The sequence below is a fragment of the Eleutherodactylus coqui genome, chromosome 6 (genome assembly GCF_035609145.1).
Source record: "Eleutherodactylus coqui strain aEleCoq1 chromosome 6, aEleCoq1.hap1, whole genome shotgun sequence".
Lineage (NCBI taxonomy): Eukaryota > Metazoa > Chordata > Amphibia > Anura > Eleutherodactylidae > Eleutherodactylus > Eleutherodactylus coqui.
In genome coordinates, this window is record NC_089842.1 from 110,350,506 (window position 1) to 110,371,282 (window position 20,777).

Sequence of the window (20,777 nt, forward strand, 5' to 3'; positions counted from 1 at the left end):
AATTTTCATGGGCTTCGCCTGCACTCATGGTACAACAAGGTGTGTGGGGTTGGCCTACACATAGCAATGGTTCCCCATTGCTATGCCCACGTGTGCAGCTCCTGATGGAGGTGGCACAGGATTGGATTTCTCATTGCTTCTGTACAGCATTGTGGGCTATCGCCCTGCCCCTTTTAAAGAGGGTCGCTGCCGTGCCAACCCTCTGCAGTGTGTGCCTGCGGTTCCTCCTCATGACAGACACACTTATAAATAGACATGAGGGTGGTGTGGCATGAGTGCAGCTGAAGGCTGCGCAGGGACACTTTGGTGTGCGCTGTGGACACTGGGTCGTGCGGGGGGGTTGGGCAGCATGTTACCCAGGAGAAGTGGCAGCGGAGTGTCATGCAGGCAGTGATTGTGCTTTGTTGGAGGTAGTGTGGTGCTTAGCTAAGGTATGCCTTGCTAATGAGGGTTTTTCAGAAGTAAAAATTGTTGGGAGGGGGGGCACTCTTGCCGCTATTGTGGCTTAATAGTGGGACCTGGGAACTTGAGATGCAGCCCAACATGTAGCCCCTCGACTGCCCTATCTGTTTCTGTGTCGTTCCCATCAGGTTCTTGAATTTCCCAGATTTTCACAAATGAAAACCTTAGCGAGCATCGACGATATACAAAAATGCTCGGGTCACCCATTGACTTCAATGGGGTTCGTTACTCGAAACGAACCCTCGAGCATTGCGAAAAGTTCGTCTCGAGTAACGAGCACCCGAGCATTTTGGTGCTCGCTCATCTCTATTACTGACTCATTGAATAATGTTAGTATAGTATATTTTTGCAGTGTATATGTCATAGAAACGAGACCACCCAAAGATGGCAGAGTATGTTTTTTTCTTTTCATTTTAGTCTACTTAGATTTTTTTTAACATTTTTCAGTACGTTATATAGTAAATCAAATAGTATTATTGAAAAATACAACCTGTACTGTAAAAAAACAAGCTAAAAGGTAACTACGTTGATGGATAAGAGAGTTACCATTTTTGGGAAGTGGGGAGTAAAAACCAAAAATGTAAAAAGAAAATAAGAGCGAGGGGCTGGTTAAAAAACCACACCATGTTTGCTCTAGATGTCATAAAAAAGTGGGTGAGAACCTTGTGTGGCTCAGTAGTAGCACTATATTATTCAATAGAGTTATTCTATCTTGCGAGATATGGTGTTCTCTGCACTGTAACTACAGACTGTGCTACCACCTTGTTGAATACCAGTATTAGTGATTGTGCCCACTTCTAGTCAATATGTGTGTATGGTAATATATGTTCAACATTTAGAAGGAAACTACACATTTAAAAATTAGTGGAAACCATACATTTGCTAGAAAAGGGGTGGTGTACTAATATCCAAACATTTTGATTTTCACGGCATTGAAGTCAATGATATAGTGATTATCTCTTTGGTGTTCTTTAAGTCACTGTGTCATGCTCCAACCCCTCAGACCTGCACTTAATATAACATAATCTATCAGTTCTTTCTGGTTCGCTCATGTAATAATAGCAAGCTGGCCATCCTAAATTAAGTTGTATAGCTTCATTGTTTTAATCACCACAGTTCATGTTCTGATGACTGCTTTCTTCAAGGCTTTCTTCACATCTTGGTTTCTCAAACAATAGATCATAGGGTTTAACAATGGGCACAGAATACCATAGAGAATAGATGAAACTTGGACAATGATTAAGGAGTCTCCAGAACTAGGACTATTGTAGTTGAAAATTCCAGTAATATAGAAGACAGTGACAACTATGAGATGTGAGGAACATGTGGAGAAGACCTTCTGTCTTCCTTCCGAGGACTGGATTTTCAGGATTGTGGAAATTATATGTATGTAAGAATTCATCACAAGGAGAAAAGGAGCCATTCCTAGGAATACAGTGACCACATGTAACAACACTTGGCTGCTCTGAGTGTTACTGCAAGCTGCTTCCAACATTGGGAGGACATCACAAAAGAAATGATTGATATGATAATCTCCACAGAAAGTCAGCTGTAAGGTCATCGAGGTGTGAAATGTGGCATTCAACAACCCCGAAACACAGCACCCGGCAACAAAGCCTGAACAGAAAGTTTTATTCATAATGATGGGGTAATGGAGAGGATGACATATGGCCACATACCGGTCATAAGCCATTGCTGCTAAAAGAAGACATTCAGATCCTCCAAAGCAGACAAAGAAGTAGAGCTGTGTGAAACATCTATGGAAGGATATCCTCCTGTTCCCGGTGATAGCATTGACCAGCATAGCTGGGAGGGTAACTGAAGAATAACAGATATCTAATAAGGATAGACAACTCAAGAAAAAATACATGGGAGTCTGGAGATGGCTGTCCATCTTGATTATGCTGAACACTGCACAATTACTGATGATGATCGTTATGTAGGTGGTGGCCATTAACATTGTACAAACCACTTGTCCTTTCAAGAATCCAAGTAGAATAAAATCCTTCAATGTTTTATTTTCTGACTCCATAAAAATTCACTTCTTTAAAGCTGAGGCAAAAACATGGAAATAAAATTGATTATCTCTTAAAGGTTCCTTGCTGTTGAGGAGCTGCAAAAGTGGTGTATTCTTGCTATTGATTTTGACCATTTAGTGGCAATTGTCATGTTCACCCTGAGCATAATGCACACCAAACCCAAGACGAATGCAAATAGGACTGGAGGGTCAGGATTGGGATAGGGGAACATGAATGCACGCTGAACACCATAACAAACTGAACTGCAAATGGGACTTGCGAACAGACCTCCAACAATGACTGACAAACACCAAAACACCTAGAATACCAACATGCATAAGCAGATGGAATAGCAAAAGTACTATGAGGTTGGTATTGGCTTATATTTTGGCCAAGATGCTTAAGCTCACAAGCCTACAACAAGGGTCCTCGTTTTCTCATGAGTCCCTACTCTAAAAAGACAACTTAAACCCCAGGGAGTCCTGCAAGTGGGGCGATCATCCCAATAGGGTGGTCCCATACTGGAACCTAGAAGCCTAGCTTGCCATAGATGGTAAATGGCATACAGCAGAACAGAACACCGTTCACACCCACAGATGAGGGAATCCCACTCAAAACCTCCTGCATGCAACAACACCAAGCAAAACATGCATGACTCCTAACACCAGGGTTCTGAGAGGGAATGAGGTGAGAAATAAATGCCAAGCTCCCTCTAGCAAGAGCATCTGGCATTTATGTGCAGCAGGCCAGCACTGAATGGCTGATTGAAGCAATGCACACCGAGCCAGCTTAATCATCCCACACCCGTGGAAGTGTGCTCCTGGAAACCCATAGAACTACAGGTCCCAGAAGCACAACATGACAGCAATATTCTTTATGACTGGACTAGTGTATTCTTCCTGATTATCGGGCATTCAAAAAACAGAAATTCTAATAGGGAAGATAATTATCTATAGTTTTGCATCACCATTCTGGAGTTAGAAAATTACTAATTTTGATGCATGTTTGTTCTAAAATTTGTGACTCTTCTCTCCACTTGCTACTTTTGGAAAGTTAGTGGGTTTGACTAAAAAATTGCCAGACCAGCAAGTTTCTGACACATTTATCATAATTAAAGGCAGTGGGTATAGATTTCCTTTTCTGTCTTTTAAACAGTCCAAGACATAGCAAATATATTAACCACTGAACAATCATACACTAGCGATTTTGCACACAGAGTAGTTTAATTTAGTGGAATATTTTTGCACATCCTTGTTTTTTTTAATATATCCTTATAGAAATGCTTTTTTTTGTTTTTGTTTTACTAGTCCTAATTAGAGATGAGCGAACCTACTCATTTCGAGTAATTACTCAATCGAGCACCGCGATTTTTGAGTACTTCCGTACTCGGGTGAAAAGATTCGGGGGGCGCCGGGGGGCGGGGGGCGGCGTGGCGGAGCGGGGGGTAGCAGTGGGGAACAGGGGGGAGCCCTCTCTCCCTCTCCCCCCCACTCCCCGCTGCAACCCCCCCCCCCCCCACTCACCCACGGCGCCCCCCGAATCTTTTCACCCGAGTACGAAAGTACTCGAAAATCTCGGGCAAAAAAGGGGCGTGGCCGAGTAGGTTTGCTCATCTCTAGTCCTAATGCATGCAAAGCAAAAAATATATTTTGAAATCCATAGTTCTTTACATTTTAAATGTATAAATTCACAGTAAAAAAAAAAAAAGTTAATTTGATGCATAATTTATATAGTCTTGGATTAACAGCGAGATTATGGCGACAGTTTGTGAAGATGTAAATGTCACTGTTTTTTCTTTCCTTTACTTGCATTTTTTTAATTAGTTTTTTTTTACTTATATTCATAAGTACTTTTCAACATAAATCTCTCACAAAGTTACATAAGAACTCTGTGGGACATTCACTCTTTACAGTTGTTTTTATTTTGCTGTTTTCCACCACAACTGCAGCATCCATATGAGCACTTCATTCCAGGGAGGGATATGCCTCTGCTAAAACCCAGTATCTAAGGGATATCCGACGATCCTGTGGTTCCTGTGTTCTAAAGAGTCAGCAGTATTGCCACTGCCTCTGTTCATTAAATAGCTATCACTGCACGATTTGTAGACTGCAAAAAGAAGACAAAAAATGTTATAATGCTTAATTTTAAAAAGGAGAAACTAATGGACTGTGGGTGCAATACTTGAAATGTAATGTAGCTTTTAGCCTGCACTGCACATTTGCAGCTTAGGACTATGCACAGTACATATATGGTACATGTGTTCCCAGATAGATTAAGGGGCATGCACCTCTTAATACATTTGCCACAATTAATGATACCCAACTTTAGTTTAAGACTGGCATATGAAACACCAGTCTTAATAAATCCCTTCCATAATTTGAATGCACTTGTCATGGAGTCTGTATGTGGTCAGATGCCGGACTAGCAGGGTAAATAAGACTATTGGGTGCTAGACAGTTGACCACAGAGGGCCATGGCCACAGAGAGCACACCACAACTTTGTGGGGCTACAAAGGGAACACCAGAACTTTGTGAGGCTACACATTGGACACTGGGACTTTGTAGGCCAGACAGGGACCATCAAAACTTGTTGGTGCCAGAAGAGAAAATAGGACTTTGCGGGGCTACAGAAAGGCACCATGAGTTTCTGAGTCCACAGAAGCGATTACATGACTTTATAGGGCCAATAAGGGGACACCAGAGGGGACTTCATGATCTTAAGGAGGTAGGGAGAGGTACATTGTTGGTAGGATATGGAAAGTATGCAGAGACAAGTCATGGGTGGAGAACAAAAATAAAAAAGGGACATCAACAATCAGAGAAGGCACTACCTGTCATAACTGGAAGTAACTGCACTATAATCACTATCACTGTGTAGAGCTGGTATCTGACTATTATATGGTGACTGCTTTATTTAGGGATATACTAGAGCTGAGTGGCTGTATCTAAGTCTGTCACATTATAGATATGTTGTCGCTAATACAATTTTTTTCCTTTTTTTGAGGGAGGTGGGGAGATTTGCAATGGGCCCCCATGAGTTCAATGTACACCACTGACCCCAGATTAGCTCTTCTAAATAAATATAGATCCAGGCCAGACTCTCTAAGTAAATATAGACCCAGACTAAACCCCCTAAACAAATTCAGACTTCAGACCAGATGCCCTGAGCAAACAGACCCCAGACCAGATCCCAGTAAATAAATATAGACACCAGTCCAGACCCCCTAAATCAATACAGGCCCAGACCAGACTCCCTAAATAAATATAGAAGCTTAAGTACTATAGTACATTTTACATGTCTGAGCATAGGCTTAATTTTAGTATTGCTAAAATATTCAACTCTAATTTTTCATAGTCCTACCTGAATCTTATGAACTGATGATGTGCAATGAAAATATAATGCAAAGCTGTCTGCACAAATGTGATCAAATGAATTCAATATAAAATATAATGTAAGAGAAATTCTTTAGCTACAAGTTAACTGAGCAGAACAGCAACAGTAGCTGCCTTCAATCTTCTTTCTCTTCTGTCTGGAGCAAAGGTCTTTTAGGAACTCCATAATTTGTACAGAATGTGAGAGATACTGTACCTCTAGATTCCCCGAAAAGTACTCTACATTCAGACCACTGCTTATGAAACATATAGGATGAACAATTATGATATAGTGCCTGATACTGACTGATTGAAAAGGAACAAGGGCTTATAAAATTCCATGACAGATCACCCATTGCAACCTTCAAATGTTCAGTATTAAAACTACATAATGACCAAGATATCTTTGCTGAAGAATTGTGAAGCTGTGGTCACCTTCCATCTTCTCCCTCACCAACTTTAGACTAAAAAGTGCATCGCTGAGACGTATCCAGATCTCCATAACCTAGGACCAATATTTGATAAAGTGAAACTCCAGTCAAAAAGAATATCTGAAATGTTATAAACACATGAGAAAGGATTACATGGATAACGTTTTTGATCCCAGACCACCACTGATTTCCAGAAAGAGAGGAACTAATAGTAATCTAAACACATGTGCACTTCCCAAAGATCTGTTATGAGGAATCTGACTTACACCGTAAGCTAAAACATACTTGCTGGGTTTCTGAAAAGCAGGTGAGTTATATACAACTAATAACTAGTTATAAGAGATTAATAATATAATGCTTTCCAAAATGTGCAGATAGAATATTCCATATTGGTGCACATGTTTTTCGACCTTGTCCTATATAAAGGAGATAATACTAACTCACCAAGGACTTGTATGCAGGGAGCTAGACTCTTGGGTAATTTACAGACCTCCTGGGTTTACTTCTTGGGCCCCCAGAGCAGTTTTAAATAGGCACTGCTTTGGGAAACTGTTTTATTGATCTGAAAAGTTCTACATCATATTTTCATATTGTTTTACCCTGGAAGCAGCTTTCTACAGAGTTCAATGTTGCTCCCTGCTGAGTAACACACTTTGTGTAAATTAACAGAACTTTTACATTTTTCCTGTAATATACTTGTATGACATCTTGTATTTTGTGGGATAATACATGATATTGCAGCGAGCTTTCAAACCTCTTAATGGTCCATCTTTGGCCATTATGGAACATATCTACTGACGTATTTAATAAATACATGTGATCGATCACATGGGAGGGCACAAACATGGTAAACTTAATTTGCACTAGATAAATACCAGAGACAGAGGGTAAGGGGGCACAGACATGTTGGGATTATTAGCATTTAGATAAATACCAGGGAGGAATAATCATAACAGTAAATAAATAATACAGTTACAAGGAATGTGAAATCTCTCCTTCAGACCTGCAAACAAGGAAGGTGGAACAATACCTCTGCAGTGCCACCTATTGGATGGCAGCATTCCTTCAAATCAATGTATGAATTTTTACCAAGTCTGTAAAACAATGATTTGGAATAGCACCCCTTCAGGAGCAGAGGGAGGTCCCACAATAATCGCCATTATAAACGCTACTCTCATACGTTTAGGGAAAATGTTGCGCATGTACAGTGGCAGAAAACTGACCAATAGATTCCATCACTATTTTCCTGGATATTCTCATACATGTGCCGTGACAAGAGACTGACTGAATAGTTGGAACCACAGCTAGTCTAATAACATCAAGGAATTGACCCCATTTGTATATTTCTGTCGTACTAACTTGTTTTAACAATAATAAGCTCTGTTTGTAAAGTTGTAAGATATAAAATGTCATAGAGTAATAGATATATAGTTGAAGATAGGGCTTAGTAACAATTTGCAGATGGAGTATTGTATAATTATAAATGAGTACCATTTTAGGAATGAGATCTACAGTATACACATGCCACCTATCAATGGCAGAAGAGTATAGCAAATACCGTATTTTTCGTTCTATTAGACGCACCGGTCTATAGGATGCACCCCCGTTTTAGAGCGGGAAAATAGGGGAAAAAATTAGAACTCACCCAGGGACAGCACAGGGTTAGTGACGGGTGACAGAGCAGAGGGAGCAGCAGAGGTCTGAAAAACCATCACTCCATGTCACAGCAGCGCTTGTGCGCAGCAAGAGGAAGGAAGGAAGCCGTTTGGTGGAGGCGGGGAGCAGCAGTAGTACCCGCCGGAGCTCACGACCAATCAGAGGTATGTATGGGCGGCAGTGGGGAGGAGACTGGTCGCACATTTGTTCGTGCGATCGCGAGTTTAACACGCAATCGCGCTAACTAAATCGTGTTTGCGCGTTAAATTTGTGATCGCGCTAAAAATGGCAATCGGCACAAATTTTTGGTACATTCGCTCTATAAGACGCAGCAACTCCCCCCCCCCCCCCCCCCGCTTTGGGGGGGGGGAAAGTGCATCTTATAAAGCGAAAAATACGGTATATTATATCGTGTTAGTATTGCGTGCATAGCGACTACAATCCATCGTATTTATGAAATATTCCAGAGCATGTAGGGACCTACATCTAGATTGTTCCCCTCATATACAACACAATAAAGATAGTCAATGTTGACTGAGGGCTAGGCATCAAACATGCGCAATCCCCAAATTTGAAATAATCATATCAAAGATAGTAAGGGTATATAAAGTTCCCTAAGTAAATATATTTACGCATGCAATCGGACATATCATTATGCTTCTAGTACTTGGAAGTAAATAAGTTTTCATAGGAATGATCCGAATGAGAATCCCTCATTCAGACCAAATGATACCCTGCTTTTGAGGCGAAAAATCCCTCTCGGCTCCTCCTGAAGTAGTTCAGCATCTAGGTTACCCTTTCTAGGTCTGAGGCTAACCTGGTAAATGCCACAGAACTTCAATTCCTCAATTTTACCCTCATGGATATCATCCATATATCTTGATATAGGTGTGTTGCTCTTAGTCCTGATGCAACTTCGGTGTTCAGTGATTCTCTGTCTAAACTCCTGTATAGTTTTACCTACATAACGTTTAGGGCAAGGACAGACAGCCATATAGACTATCGCTCTACTTCTGCAGTTAATGAAATTTCTGATTTAATAGGTTTTCCCATCTATTGTGTTTTTAAAGGTTTTTGTATTCAATATTACTGGACAGAAGGAACATTTACCACATTTAGGGCAACCCATCAGTTGTTTATTCCCACAGTTATTCGATGTTTGATGAGATGCCGAGAAGTGGCTGTGTACCAGCATATCCCTAAGGTTCTGACATCTATGGAACATGATGCTTGGATGGGTTCCATCAGCATCAGTAAGATCAGGGGCCGCAGAAGGTATTGACCAATATTTACAGAAAATTTTATAGATTACATCCGTATAGCCATCAAAAGTCCCGATACATCAGATATAGGCCTTGTGTGGCGCAGAGTGTTAAGGCAGCAGAATGCAGTCCTAAGCTCTCACTCATGACCTGATATGTTTATCAAATGGAAAGAGGGGGAAATATCTAAAGAAGAATATAATGCGGTCTGCAGAAACTGTAGGGCAAGTGTCAGAAAAGCTAAAGCTAATAATAAATTGAGGCTTGCAACAGAGGCCAAAAGCAATAAAAAAAGTATTTTGGGGGTATGTCAAAAGAAAAAGAAAAGTCAAAGCTGCTATTGGAAGCTTACAAGATGGAAATGGTGAATTCGTTAAAAATGATGTTGAGAAGCAAAACTTTTAAATTCCTATTTTGTATCTGTTTCTCTCAGAAAGTAGAAACATCAACTGATCTTCCCGATGCTATTGGTGAAATAAAAGAATGCAGGCTATCTATAAGCAGAGAGATGGTGAGGGAACACTTAACTAACTTGAATTCAAGTCTCAAGGTCCAGATGAATTACATCCTAGGATACTTAAGGAAGCAGCGAAGGTAATTGCTGAACTACTTGCCATAATCTTTGAAAATTCCTAGAGAACAGGAGAAGTCCCAGAAGCCTGGAAAAAGACAAATGTTGCCCCTATCTTCAAAAAAGGAAAGAAGGTGGATCCAGGAAACTACAGGCCTGGGAGCCTGACTTCTATACCGGGAAAGATCTTTGAACAAATTATTAAACAGTATGTATGCAAGTACTTTGATAAAAATTGAGTAATTAACCAGAGCCAGCATGGGTCTATAACAAACAAGTCATGCCAGACTAATCTAATTTCCTTCTATGACAGAATCACCGACTGGGTTGATCAGGGAAATGCGGTGGATATAGTTTATCTTGACCTTAGTAAAGCCTTTGACAAAGTATCTCATAGCATACTTATCAAGAAAATGAACAACTATAGGATAGACAAGGTAACTCTTAGGTGGATTCACAACTAGCTGAGTGATCAAACTCAAAAAGTGGTCATGAATGGCTGCACATCCAAGTGGAAGAATGTATCAAGTGGGGTACCACAAGGCTCTGTCCTAGGCCCAGTGTTGTTCAACATTTTTATAAATGATCTGGAGGAGGGAATTGATGGGAAACTGATCAAATTCGCTGACAACACAAAGCTAGGAGGGATAGCTAACACTAGGGAAAAGAGAGTTTTCAAAAAGATCTAGAAAAGCTTGAACAGTGAGCAGCAACTAACAGAATGGTATTTAACAAGGAGAAATGCAAAGTCCTACATCAGGGCAAGAAAAATGAAAAAAGCACATACAGAATGGAGGAATTGGGCTAAGTAGCAGCACATGTGAAAAAGACTTGGGTATACTAATAGATCATAGACTGAACATGAGTCAACAATGTGATGCAGCAGCCAAAAAGGCAAACAATTCTGGGATGTATTAAGAGAAGCATAGAGTCTAGATCCCATTAGGTAATTATCCCCCTCTACTCTTCCCTAGTCAGACCTCATCTGAAATACTGTGTCCAGTTCTGGGCACCCCACTTTAAAAAAGACATAGACAAACTGGAGCCAGTTCAGAGAAGAGTTACCAGGATGGCGAGCGTTCTGCAAATCATGTCCTATGAGGAGCGGTCAAAGGATCTGGGAATGTTTAGCGTGCAAAAAAGAAGGCTGCTAGGAGACTTAATAGCTGTCTACAAATATCGGAAGAGCTGTCTCGGTGCAGAGGGATCAGCCCTATTCTCATTTGCACAAGGAAAGACTAGAAGCAATGGGATAAAACTGAAAGTGAGGAGACACAAATTAGAAATTAGAAAAAACTTTCTGACAGTGAAGTGATCAATGAGTGGAACAGGTTACCATGGGAGTGTTCATACAAAGGCTGGACAAATATCTGTCCTGGATGATTTAGTGAATCCTGCACTGAGCAGGGGTTGGACCAGACAACCCTGGAGGTCCCTTCCAACTCTACCATTCTATGATTTTATGAAGTTTGCGGGTTCAATCCCCATGGTTCAGGTATCCGGCTCGAGGTTGACATCCTTCAGTAAGATGAGTACCCAGCTTGCTGGGGGGTAATAAACAAATTACTTGAAAGCACTGTGGAATACATTGGACTATACAAATAACAAGTCCCCCCCCCCCCCCCCGTATTAGTTTTGTTATTTTTTAATTTGTATTTCTTTTAGTAATGTCAGCGCTTAGAAGACTCTCACGATCTTGTGTTATAGCCCTTTTGTGGGCCTTCTGTAGACATGATAGAAGGTAGCCTCTGTGTCTACGTTTCATGTATAATGTGTCAAATTATTTTCTAAATGATGAATTGTCTGAGCAGTTCCTCCTAGCTCTCAAATACTGGCCTGTTGGAATGCCTTTTTTTTAACGAAAGTGGATACCAACTTTGCCAACGTAGCAAGTTTTTAGCAGCTGTTTCCTTATAGAATATCTTTGTTTGTATTTTGCACTCCTGATCAGGTCAGATTCTGAGATCCAGAAAATCAATACAGGAGTCATGAGAGTTGTTTGTAAATTTCATACCAATATTGTTGTTGTTTAGGAAGGTCAAGAAGTTTTCAAAAGATTCACTGCTCTGCACACAGATGGAAATGAAAACTGTAATTACTATACACGCAACTCCCACTGTAACCTGCTCTAGCTCAGGCTATATTGCAGCTTTAAAACAAGAACAAAAATGCATCTATAGCCATATTTCAGCCTGAGATAGAGCCTTTAATAACAGTTCCCCTCTGCAATCACACTGCCCCAAGCTGTGCTCATTCTCAACACCAACAACGAGTTGGACTGCGCAGAGCATAGGGATGATTGAACACAACAAAATTTGTACAGTTTTGCATAGTTAGCCTAAGTATAGGGCTCTGAAGGGTTAGAGGGGAATTAGATAGCAGAAACACGAAGAGATGCTGCAGATAGAGGAGGAATGTGGGTATTCATATGGTGAAGGAAATGGTGAATGTTCAATATTTCTGCTCAGTGACCAAAGCAGTTACCAGGGTGTTCTGTTTTACCTGTAAAATCAGCATAGACCCCACTGCATTCTTCAAATCCCAACCTGGGAGGCTGCTGAAATAAGGGAAGCAGTTTTGTTGCAAGAGCAGCTCTAGCTGGAGTTACAGGGACTGGCTGTTGTTCCTCCTTTCTTTTAACCCACTCTCACCCACTCAGCATTGTCTGCCATATGAACAGCTTAGCTTGTAGATATCTCACTGCTGCTGGAGTGCTAGAGGGCCCAGCTGGGACTTTCCAACAGACTGCATCTGTCCTCAGCAGACAGTGGGGCTGGTTGGAATTTGAGTGTATAGTGGGGTTCCAGCATTAGAGACAGAACCATTTTATGTCTTGGTGGGTCAGATGCAAAGTTATCTTGTGTAGGTGTCCCCTCCCCAAAAGATATGTGCTTTCAAAATAATGAAAACTTATACTCACCTAAACCCGTGCTCACCTATTGCTGTGCCCTCTTGGTATGGCCTGACATTGTTGCTACATTTCTCTGGAAGAGAGCAAGGTACAGATGCCCACTATGGTCCCATTAAGTATCAGTGCTCCTGCTGTAGTCCCACTATGTAATGGTGCCAAGCTATAATCTCACTGAGTAATAGTGCCCCCGTTGTGGTCCCACTAAGCAATAGTGCTACTGCTGTAATCCCACTATGTAATAGTGCCCTGCTATGGTCCTACTATGCTAAAGGGCCACACTGTAGTTCCAGATAAATCAAACTTTTAATTTTTTTGAAAGTGGTGTTGAAAAAAGAAAAATGAAAACTTGAAAACTGGTGTGTCCTTAAGAGATTAAAAGATTCCATAAATTACACGCTCTACTTTAATGGTGTTTTATGCACTCTACCCTATATTTTGACCCCGTATTTATGTGGTTCCATGAAGAACCAATGAGCCTCACTAACCTGCTAGCAGTCCTCAGCCTTGCATTGATAGCATTGACCAAAATAAAGTTGTACCTGGACATGAAGTCATCCTTATATGTACAATAAAAAAAAATCACAGAAATGGCCATATACATACTGATATACTGATACAGGAGGGCAGGTATATACATCACTTACCCCCAAGATGCAGATAGCCAGACTGCTAAACGGAGGTGCAAGTAACACATGTGAAGGCCACTGATGAGCCCTCTGACTGGTTCAACAAGCGCTGCTTTCAGCCAATCAATGAAGCGCTCGCTGAACCAATGCAATGGCTGTGAGTGGCTGAGAGCAATGCTCACTGAACCAATCATAAGCATTGCTTCCTGAAGGCGTGATTCATGAACCCCGCAACCAAGAAGTGGTAATGTGTTGGCAGATGAGGAGTGCAGGACACGCAGCGGAGCTACAGAACTTTAGAGACCAGCAGAAGGGACCCGGACCATGGCTGCTAGGTAAGTAAAATAAGACATTCCCTGAAAATAAGACCTAGTGCCTCTTTTGGAGCAAGAATTAATATAAAACGGGATCTTATTTTCATGAAAACACCGATGGGAGTTGGTAATTGCTTGATGAATTAGATTTGCTTTATCTGGAAGGATTTCCCTATGAGGGACCTAAATCAATTTTAAAGAATATTTCATTTGAGAAGTCCACATGAAGGATGCAAAGAAAAAAACGTTTTATAGCTTACCAATCAATATTAACACTGGATAAAGTTGCAGGCGCAATGTGTTCCCATACCAAACTCATAGCCTAGTAATAGAGACACCCGGAGGATGAAGACATCACCTTTAATTACTGGATGCAATTGCACTATAACTAGAGATGAGCGAGCACCAAAATGCTTGGGTGCTCGTTACTCGGGACAAAATTATCGCGATGCTCGAGGGTTCGTTTCGAGTAACGAACCCCATTGAAGTCAATGGGCGACCCAAGCATTTTTGTATTTCGCCGATGCTCGCTAAGGTTTTCATTTGTGAAAATCGGGGCAATTCAAGAAAGTGATGGGAACGACACAGCAACGGATAGGGCAGGCGAGGGGCTACATTTTGGGCTGCATCTGAAGTTCCCAGGTCCCACTATTAAGCCACAATAGCGGCAAGAGTGCCTCCCCCCCCCCACACTGTCAGCATAAAGATCGTTCTCCTCTGCCACAGCAGTAACAGCTGTGGCAGAGAAGAACGATGTTAGCCCATTGAATTCAATGGAGCCGGCAATACAGCAGGTTCCACTGAAAGCAATGGGCTGCCGGCGTGCGCGGGATGAATTGTCGGGAAGGGCTTAAAGGGGTTGTCCCGCGAAAGCAAGTGAGGGTATACACTTCTGTATGGCCATATTAATGCACTTTGTAATATACATCGTGCATTAAATATGAGCCATACAGAAGTTATTCACTTACCTGCTCCGTTGCTAGCGTCCTCGTCTCCATGGTGCCGTCTAATTTCAGCGTCTAATCTCCCGATTAGACGCGCTTGCGCAGTCCGGTCTTCTCCCTTCTGAATGGGGCCGCTTGTGCCGGAGAGCTGCTCCTCGTAGCTCCGCCCCGTCACATGTGCCGATTCCAGCCAATCAGGAGGCTGGAATCGGCAATGGAACGCACAGAGCCCACGGTGCACCATGGGAGAAGACCTGCGGTCCACCGTGGGTGAAGATCCCGGCGGCCATCTTAGCAAGGTAAGTAAGAAGTCGCCGCAGCGCGGGGATTCGGGTAAGTACTATCCGTTTGTTTTTTTTTACCCCTGCATCGGGTTTGTCTCGCGCCGAACTGGGGGGCTATTGAAAAAAAAAACCCCGTTTCGGCGCGGGACAACCCCTTTAAATATAGAAGCCCTTCCCTGCAATTCATCCAGAAATGTGTAAAAATAAAAAAAATATACCGTATATACCGGCGTATAAGGCGACGGGGCGTATAAGACGATCCCCCAACTGTCACCTTATACGCCGGGAATACAGCGGAGCAAAAAATAAAAATCATTACTCACTTCCCCCGGCGTTCTGCAGCACTGCTGCAGGATGTCGCTCCCTCCTGGTCCCCGGCAGAGCATTGCTTTCTGGACGCAGGGCTTGAAATCCCCGCCTCCAGAAAACACACGTGCCTTCAGCCAATCACAGCCAATGACAATGATGTCATTGAATGGCTGTGATTGGCTGACGGCGTGTGTTAGCTAATCACAGTAGCTTTCTGGAGGCGGGGATTTCAAGCCCTGCGTCCAGAAAGCAATGCTCTGCCAGGGACCAGGAGGGAGTGACAGCCTGCAGCAGCGCCGCAGAACGCCGGGGGAGGTGAGTAATGATTTTTTTTTTTGACACTTTCTTTTTTTTGTATTACCAGCGTATAAGACGACCCCCGACTTCAGAGCAGATTTTTCGGGGTTCAAAAGTCGTCTTATACGCCAGTATATACGGTATATACTTACCTTGTCCCGGCAGACGGAGTTCAGCGCGGCCGGCCTACAGTGGGTGTGAAGGGGGTGTGAGTCAGACCTGCCCCCTGATTGGCTCAGCGCTCAGTCTGACTCACACCCCCTTCACACCCACTGCCGGCCGCCGCGGCTGAACTCCGTCTGCCGGGACAAGGTAAGTATATATATATATTTTTTTTTTATGTTAACACATTTCTGGATGAATTGCAGGGAAGGGCTTATATATTTAAGCCCTTCCCGACAATTCATCCTGCGCACGCCGGCACCCATTGCTTTCAGTGGAACCTGCTGTATTGCCGGCTCCATTGAATTCAATGGGCAAACATCGTTCTTCTCTGCCACAGCTGTTACAGCTGTGGCAGAGAAGAATGATTTGTCTTCTATATGTTCTCAATGGGGTCGGCGCTGCTGCCGCCAGCCCCTTTGAGCGCATATAGAGAAGAGAACAGGAATCGCAGATCGCAGATAGGTGCGATCTGCGATTTCTATGGCATAAGAAGGACCGTTGGGGTTCTTGATGCCTAAAATAACTCCTAACGCTCTCCCTATAGCAGCTCCGGCACCAACAGCACTTTCCCTGAACTATGTCAGAATGCATCTGTGGCGAGCCGCGGGCGGGCAGATTTTAATACTCGGGTGACACCTGATCTCGCCAGCCACTCACTGCAGGGGGGTGGTATAGGGCTTGAACGTCGCAGGGGGAAGTTGTAATGCCTTCCCTGTCTTTCTATTGGCCAGAAAAGCGCGCTAACGTCTCAGAGATGAAAGTGAAAGTAACTCGAACACCGCGTGGTACTCGTCTCGAGTAAAGAGCATCTCGAACACCCTAATACTTGAACGAGTATCAAGCTCGGACGAGTACGCTCGCTCATCTCTAACTATAACCACTATCAGATTCTAAAACTGTTATTAGACTAGTAATGGGTGACTGCATTATTTAGAGGTATACTAGTTACTGTATCTAGGCCTGATATCTTATAAAGGTTGTCTCTGATTTGTGTTTTTTTGAGGAAGGTAATATATCTTGAAGCTTGTGCCCCTAAACTTTGAAGAGTGCAGTAACACCTCTGGCTTCTAGTGAGGTATCGATAGATCACTTAGGGGCGGCTGCACACAACCAGATTTGCATTGCGGAATCTGGAGGGGGCGTACGCCTCTGGATTCCACAGCAAATACCTCCCATAGCATGCTATGGAAAAGCGCTTTTTCCTGCAGACGAGCGGAAATCAATTGTGAATTTCTGCTTGCAGAGGAAAAATCGCAGCATGCTCTATTTTTGAGCAAATTCTGCGCGGACGACTTTCATTGAGGAGCAGCAGAATGATAGATACCCCCACAAATGACCCCATCTTGAATGTAATCACTGAGGGGTGTCATGAGTATTTTGACCCCACCGTTTTTTTTTTTCAGGAATTAATGCAATTTAGAGGAAAAAAAATAAAATTTCAGATTTTTGCAAATATGTCATTTAAAAGACATGATTTTTTTCTGCAGTGCACATGATAATGAGAATTTGCACCCAAAATGGATACCCCTGTTTGTCCTGTGTTCAGGAACATACCCATTGTGGCCCTAGTGTCTCTATGCACAACAGGGTCCAGGCTAAAAGGCACAGTCGGTGGCTTTCAGAACAGAAATTTTGCTTGAAGGTGTTTTAGGCCCCATAGCAAAATTGTAGAGCCCTTGAGTGGCCAAAACGATGGAGGACCCCCACAAATGACCCCATTTTGAAGTAGTAGTATCCAGGAAAAAGGAGACTCTAAATTTCCTAGGCCCTCCCCAGTTTCTGTGCTTGCGTTCGCCATTTTGTAGATAGTCGCATGCGCCAAAGTTGGGGAAAGGTCAGCGGATAAAGAACCCGTTGGGGGTCATTTTCTATTGGAAAGCGGTGTTCACCCCTAGCAAGGGGTGAGAATGCCATTGTGATGTATTCTATCATGAAAAAAATTATGGTTACAACTCACAATATAGAGCACAGCAGGGAACCCACCTGAAGGAACTGACAAGATGGCCATAAAATGGATGTATCCTAGGCCAAGTTGAGGACAAAATATATGAAGGTACCATCAAAATCTTACAAATATAGAACTACCATTGATGTTTAACACATTTTATTGTGGTTTATTACATAAGTAGCTTATAATTTATTGCACTTAAAAAAAAAACTATGACATATATTTGCCTGTGGCATCTAAGGAGCAACAAATTCTAGTAAGACAGGTAATGGTAAGATCATTATAATTGATGAAGACATAAGAGCAGATTAGAACAGCTAGAGGCAGGTCAAAATTAAAAGTCTTTTATGGGTGTCTATAATGACAAGCTTGCTGATTCAATCAACAGAACACTGAAAACAGCTCTGAAGTAAAATGTAAGCTGTAACTCAGGATCAGTACAAGATGAATAATTAAAATCATTTTTCAGAGGCAAAACTATTGATGACCTATCCTCGGGATGGGTCATAAATAGTTGATTAGCTGGGGTCCACTGCTCGGGTCTCCAGCTGATCAACTGATCAAGCACTCACTGACATTGCTGCAAATACACAGGCTTGAAGCAGAAGCCGCTGCTCCGACTCCTGTTTTGTGGTTGGTGCTTGTAACTGAAGGCAAAGCTCACATTGATTTCAATGAGACCGCAGTCTGCAGTTAAAAGTGCCATTAACTACACAAGGTATGGGAGCAGCGACTTCAGCTCTGGCCTTTGTGTATTTGTGGCACTGTCACTGGGCATCTGATTAGCTGATCAACTGGGGTCCTGAGCAGCAGACCACAGCTGATCAACTATTAATAACCTATCTTGACGATAGGTCATCAAAAATATTTTCCCTGGAATACCCCTTTAATGTATGTTAACAATTAAACACAATATCTGCTGGGATATATGGGTAAGGGATGTGCCACTGTACAACAGAGAAGGCATCATTTACAAATTGTGTAAAAGCTGGGACTAAACTACTCCAGAAGCTATTATGGTGACCATGTTGGTTGTCAAACACTTTTCCCAGAAACAGATATGGTCAGGGATGTGGCCATGTAGCTATAGAGGCCCAAAGATCCCTCTGTTATATAAGACCCTCATATTATAAATTACACATGGTAGATGGTGGGCTTTATTATAGAATTTTCAAGGGGGCTCAGGAGTTACAGCATTTACAGTAATTGAATAGAATTTTCAACAATTTGACAGAAGACAATGTCTCAAAGTGGTCTATTAACAGGGGGTGTTAAGGTTACTTGTAAAATATGAACTTTAAGTCTTTCTTCTGTTTTTCAAATACCAGTACTTGCTTTTTTCAAGGCCGTCTTCACATCATTGTTTCTCAAGCAATATATAACTGGGTTCAGCAATGGTGGTAGCACGCTATTGATAATAGATGACACTCGGACGAATGTAAAAGATTTGCCAGATTTGGGACCATTGTAGCTAAAAATACCTGTTATGTAAAATACTGTAACAACCATTAGGTGGGAGGAACACGTAGAGAAGACCTTCTTCCTTCCCTCAGAAGAGTGAATTTCTAATATGGTAGAAATTATGTGTATGTAGGAGATCATTACAATTAAAAATGTGAACACACCCAGTACCACCGTGTCTACTTGTATGAACATCTGATTACTGTGTATGTTGCTACAAGCAGCTTCTAACAATGGAAGAACATCACAGAGGAAATTGTATATTAGACGAGGTCCACAAAACGTTAGTCTCAAAGTCATCAATGTGTGGAGCATGGAGTTTATAAAACCCAGTAGACAACATCCTGTGACAATGTAGGAGCAGACTCTTTTTTTCATAATGAGGATGTAGTGGAGGGGACTGCATATGGCTACATATCGGTCATAGGCCATTGCAGCAAGAAGGAGACATTCAATTCCTCCAACACAGATGAAGAAATAAAGCTGGGTAAAGCATCCATTGAAGGATATCCTCCTGTTCCCTGTTATAGCATTAATCAGCATAGCCGGGAGCGTGACCGTAGAGTAACACACATCCAAGATGGACAAGCAAGACAAGAAAAAGTACATTGGAGTCTGGAGGTGACTATCTACCTGAATAATACTAAACACAGATAGGTTAGCTGTAAGAACCATGAGGTAAACCGTAGCAATTAAAAATGAACAAATCATTGGTCCCTTAGAGAAGCCCAATAGAATAAAGTCATCTATCGATGTCTCGTTTACAGATCCCATCAATAAGCCTGAGGAAACAAGATCATGGTGGTACATAGTTAAGGCTCTTTTACACGCAATGATTATTACTAAAACAGCTGAATAACAGAACGATTTCACAATTTTTAAAATAAAATTACAGTACAGATAATGCCTTGAAATCATCTGTGTTTCCTTCATTACCTAAAGTAAACTTAGTATCAGTTGTTTGTTCAAGTTGGTGTGTGTTTATTCAAGGGATTATCTGGCCAGCAGGATTCCACTGTCTTCTTCTGGCATGAGTACACAATGCAAGGCAAACACAATGAGTACATTGTTTACTCCCCTCAAGTTGTTAAGCTGCTCAAAAGACTGAACAACTCCTATTTAAATGGAGCGAATTTTGAACTGCCTGACGACTATTTTTATGCTGACTAAAAACCCGCCAAAAATGACAAGTGAATAGAGATGAGCGAATATACTGGTTTTGAGTAATTACTCGATCGAGCGCCGCGATTTTCGAGTACTTCCGTACTTGGGTGAAAAGATTCGAGAGCTGCCGGGGGGCGGGGAGAGGCGTGGCGGAGCGGGGGGTAGCAGCGGGGAACAGGGGGGAGCCCTCTCTCTCTCCCTCTTCCCCCCACTCCCCGCTGCAACCCCCCACTCACCCATGGCGCCCCCTGAATCTTTTCGCCCGAGTACGGAAGTACTCGAAAATCGCAGCGCTCGGGCGAAAAAGGGGCGTGGCCGAGTAGGTTCGCTCATCTCTACAAGGGCACAATAGTACATGACTGCACATGTTTACATGTAATGATTATCGTGCAAATTCATACATTTGAACGAATTTTGAGCCATAATCGTTGCACGTAAATGGGCCTTTAGACCATTTAGGTCAACATTCTAGATATAGTGCATCATAACAGTTTAATCTTGCTACCATATTATTCAGGTAGCAGGCATAGTAAGTTCAGTAAAGGCACCATGCTTGGAACCCATTATTATCATCTACAGTCA

General features: G+C 42.3%; 2 protein-coding genes across 2 annotated transcripts; both read right to left on the reverse strand.

The window, feature by feature from the left end:
• Window positions 1-1,579: 1,579 nt before the first annotated feature.
• Window positions 1,580-2,494, reverse strand: LOC136571747 (olfactory receptor 5V1-like). The gene has a single exon (XM_066572380.1). It carries the CDS (start codon window positions 2,492-2,494, stop codon window positions 1,580-1,582), a length of 915 nt encoding a protein of 304 aa, XP_066428477.1.
• A 16,393-nt stretch (window positions 2,495-18,887) lies between these two features.
• LOC136571748 (olfactory receptor 5V1-like) lies at window positions 18,888-19,805 on the reverse strand. The gene has a single exon (XM_066572381.1). It carries the CDS (start codon window positions 19,803-19,805, stop codon window positions 18,888-18,890), a length of 918 nt encoding a protein of 305 aa, XP_066428478.1.
• Window positions 19,806-20,777: the final 972 nt, after the last annotated feature.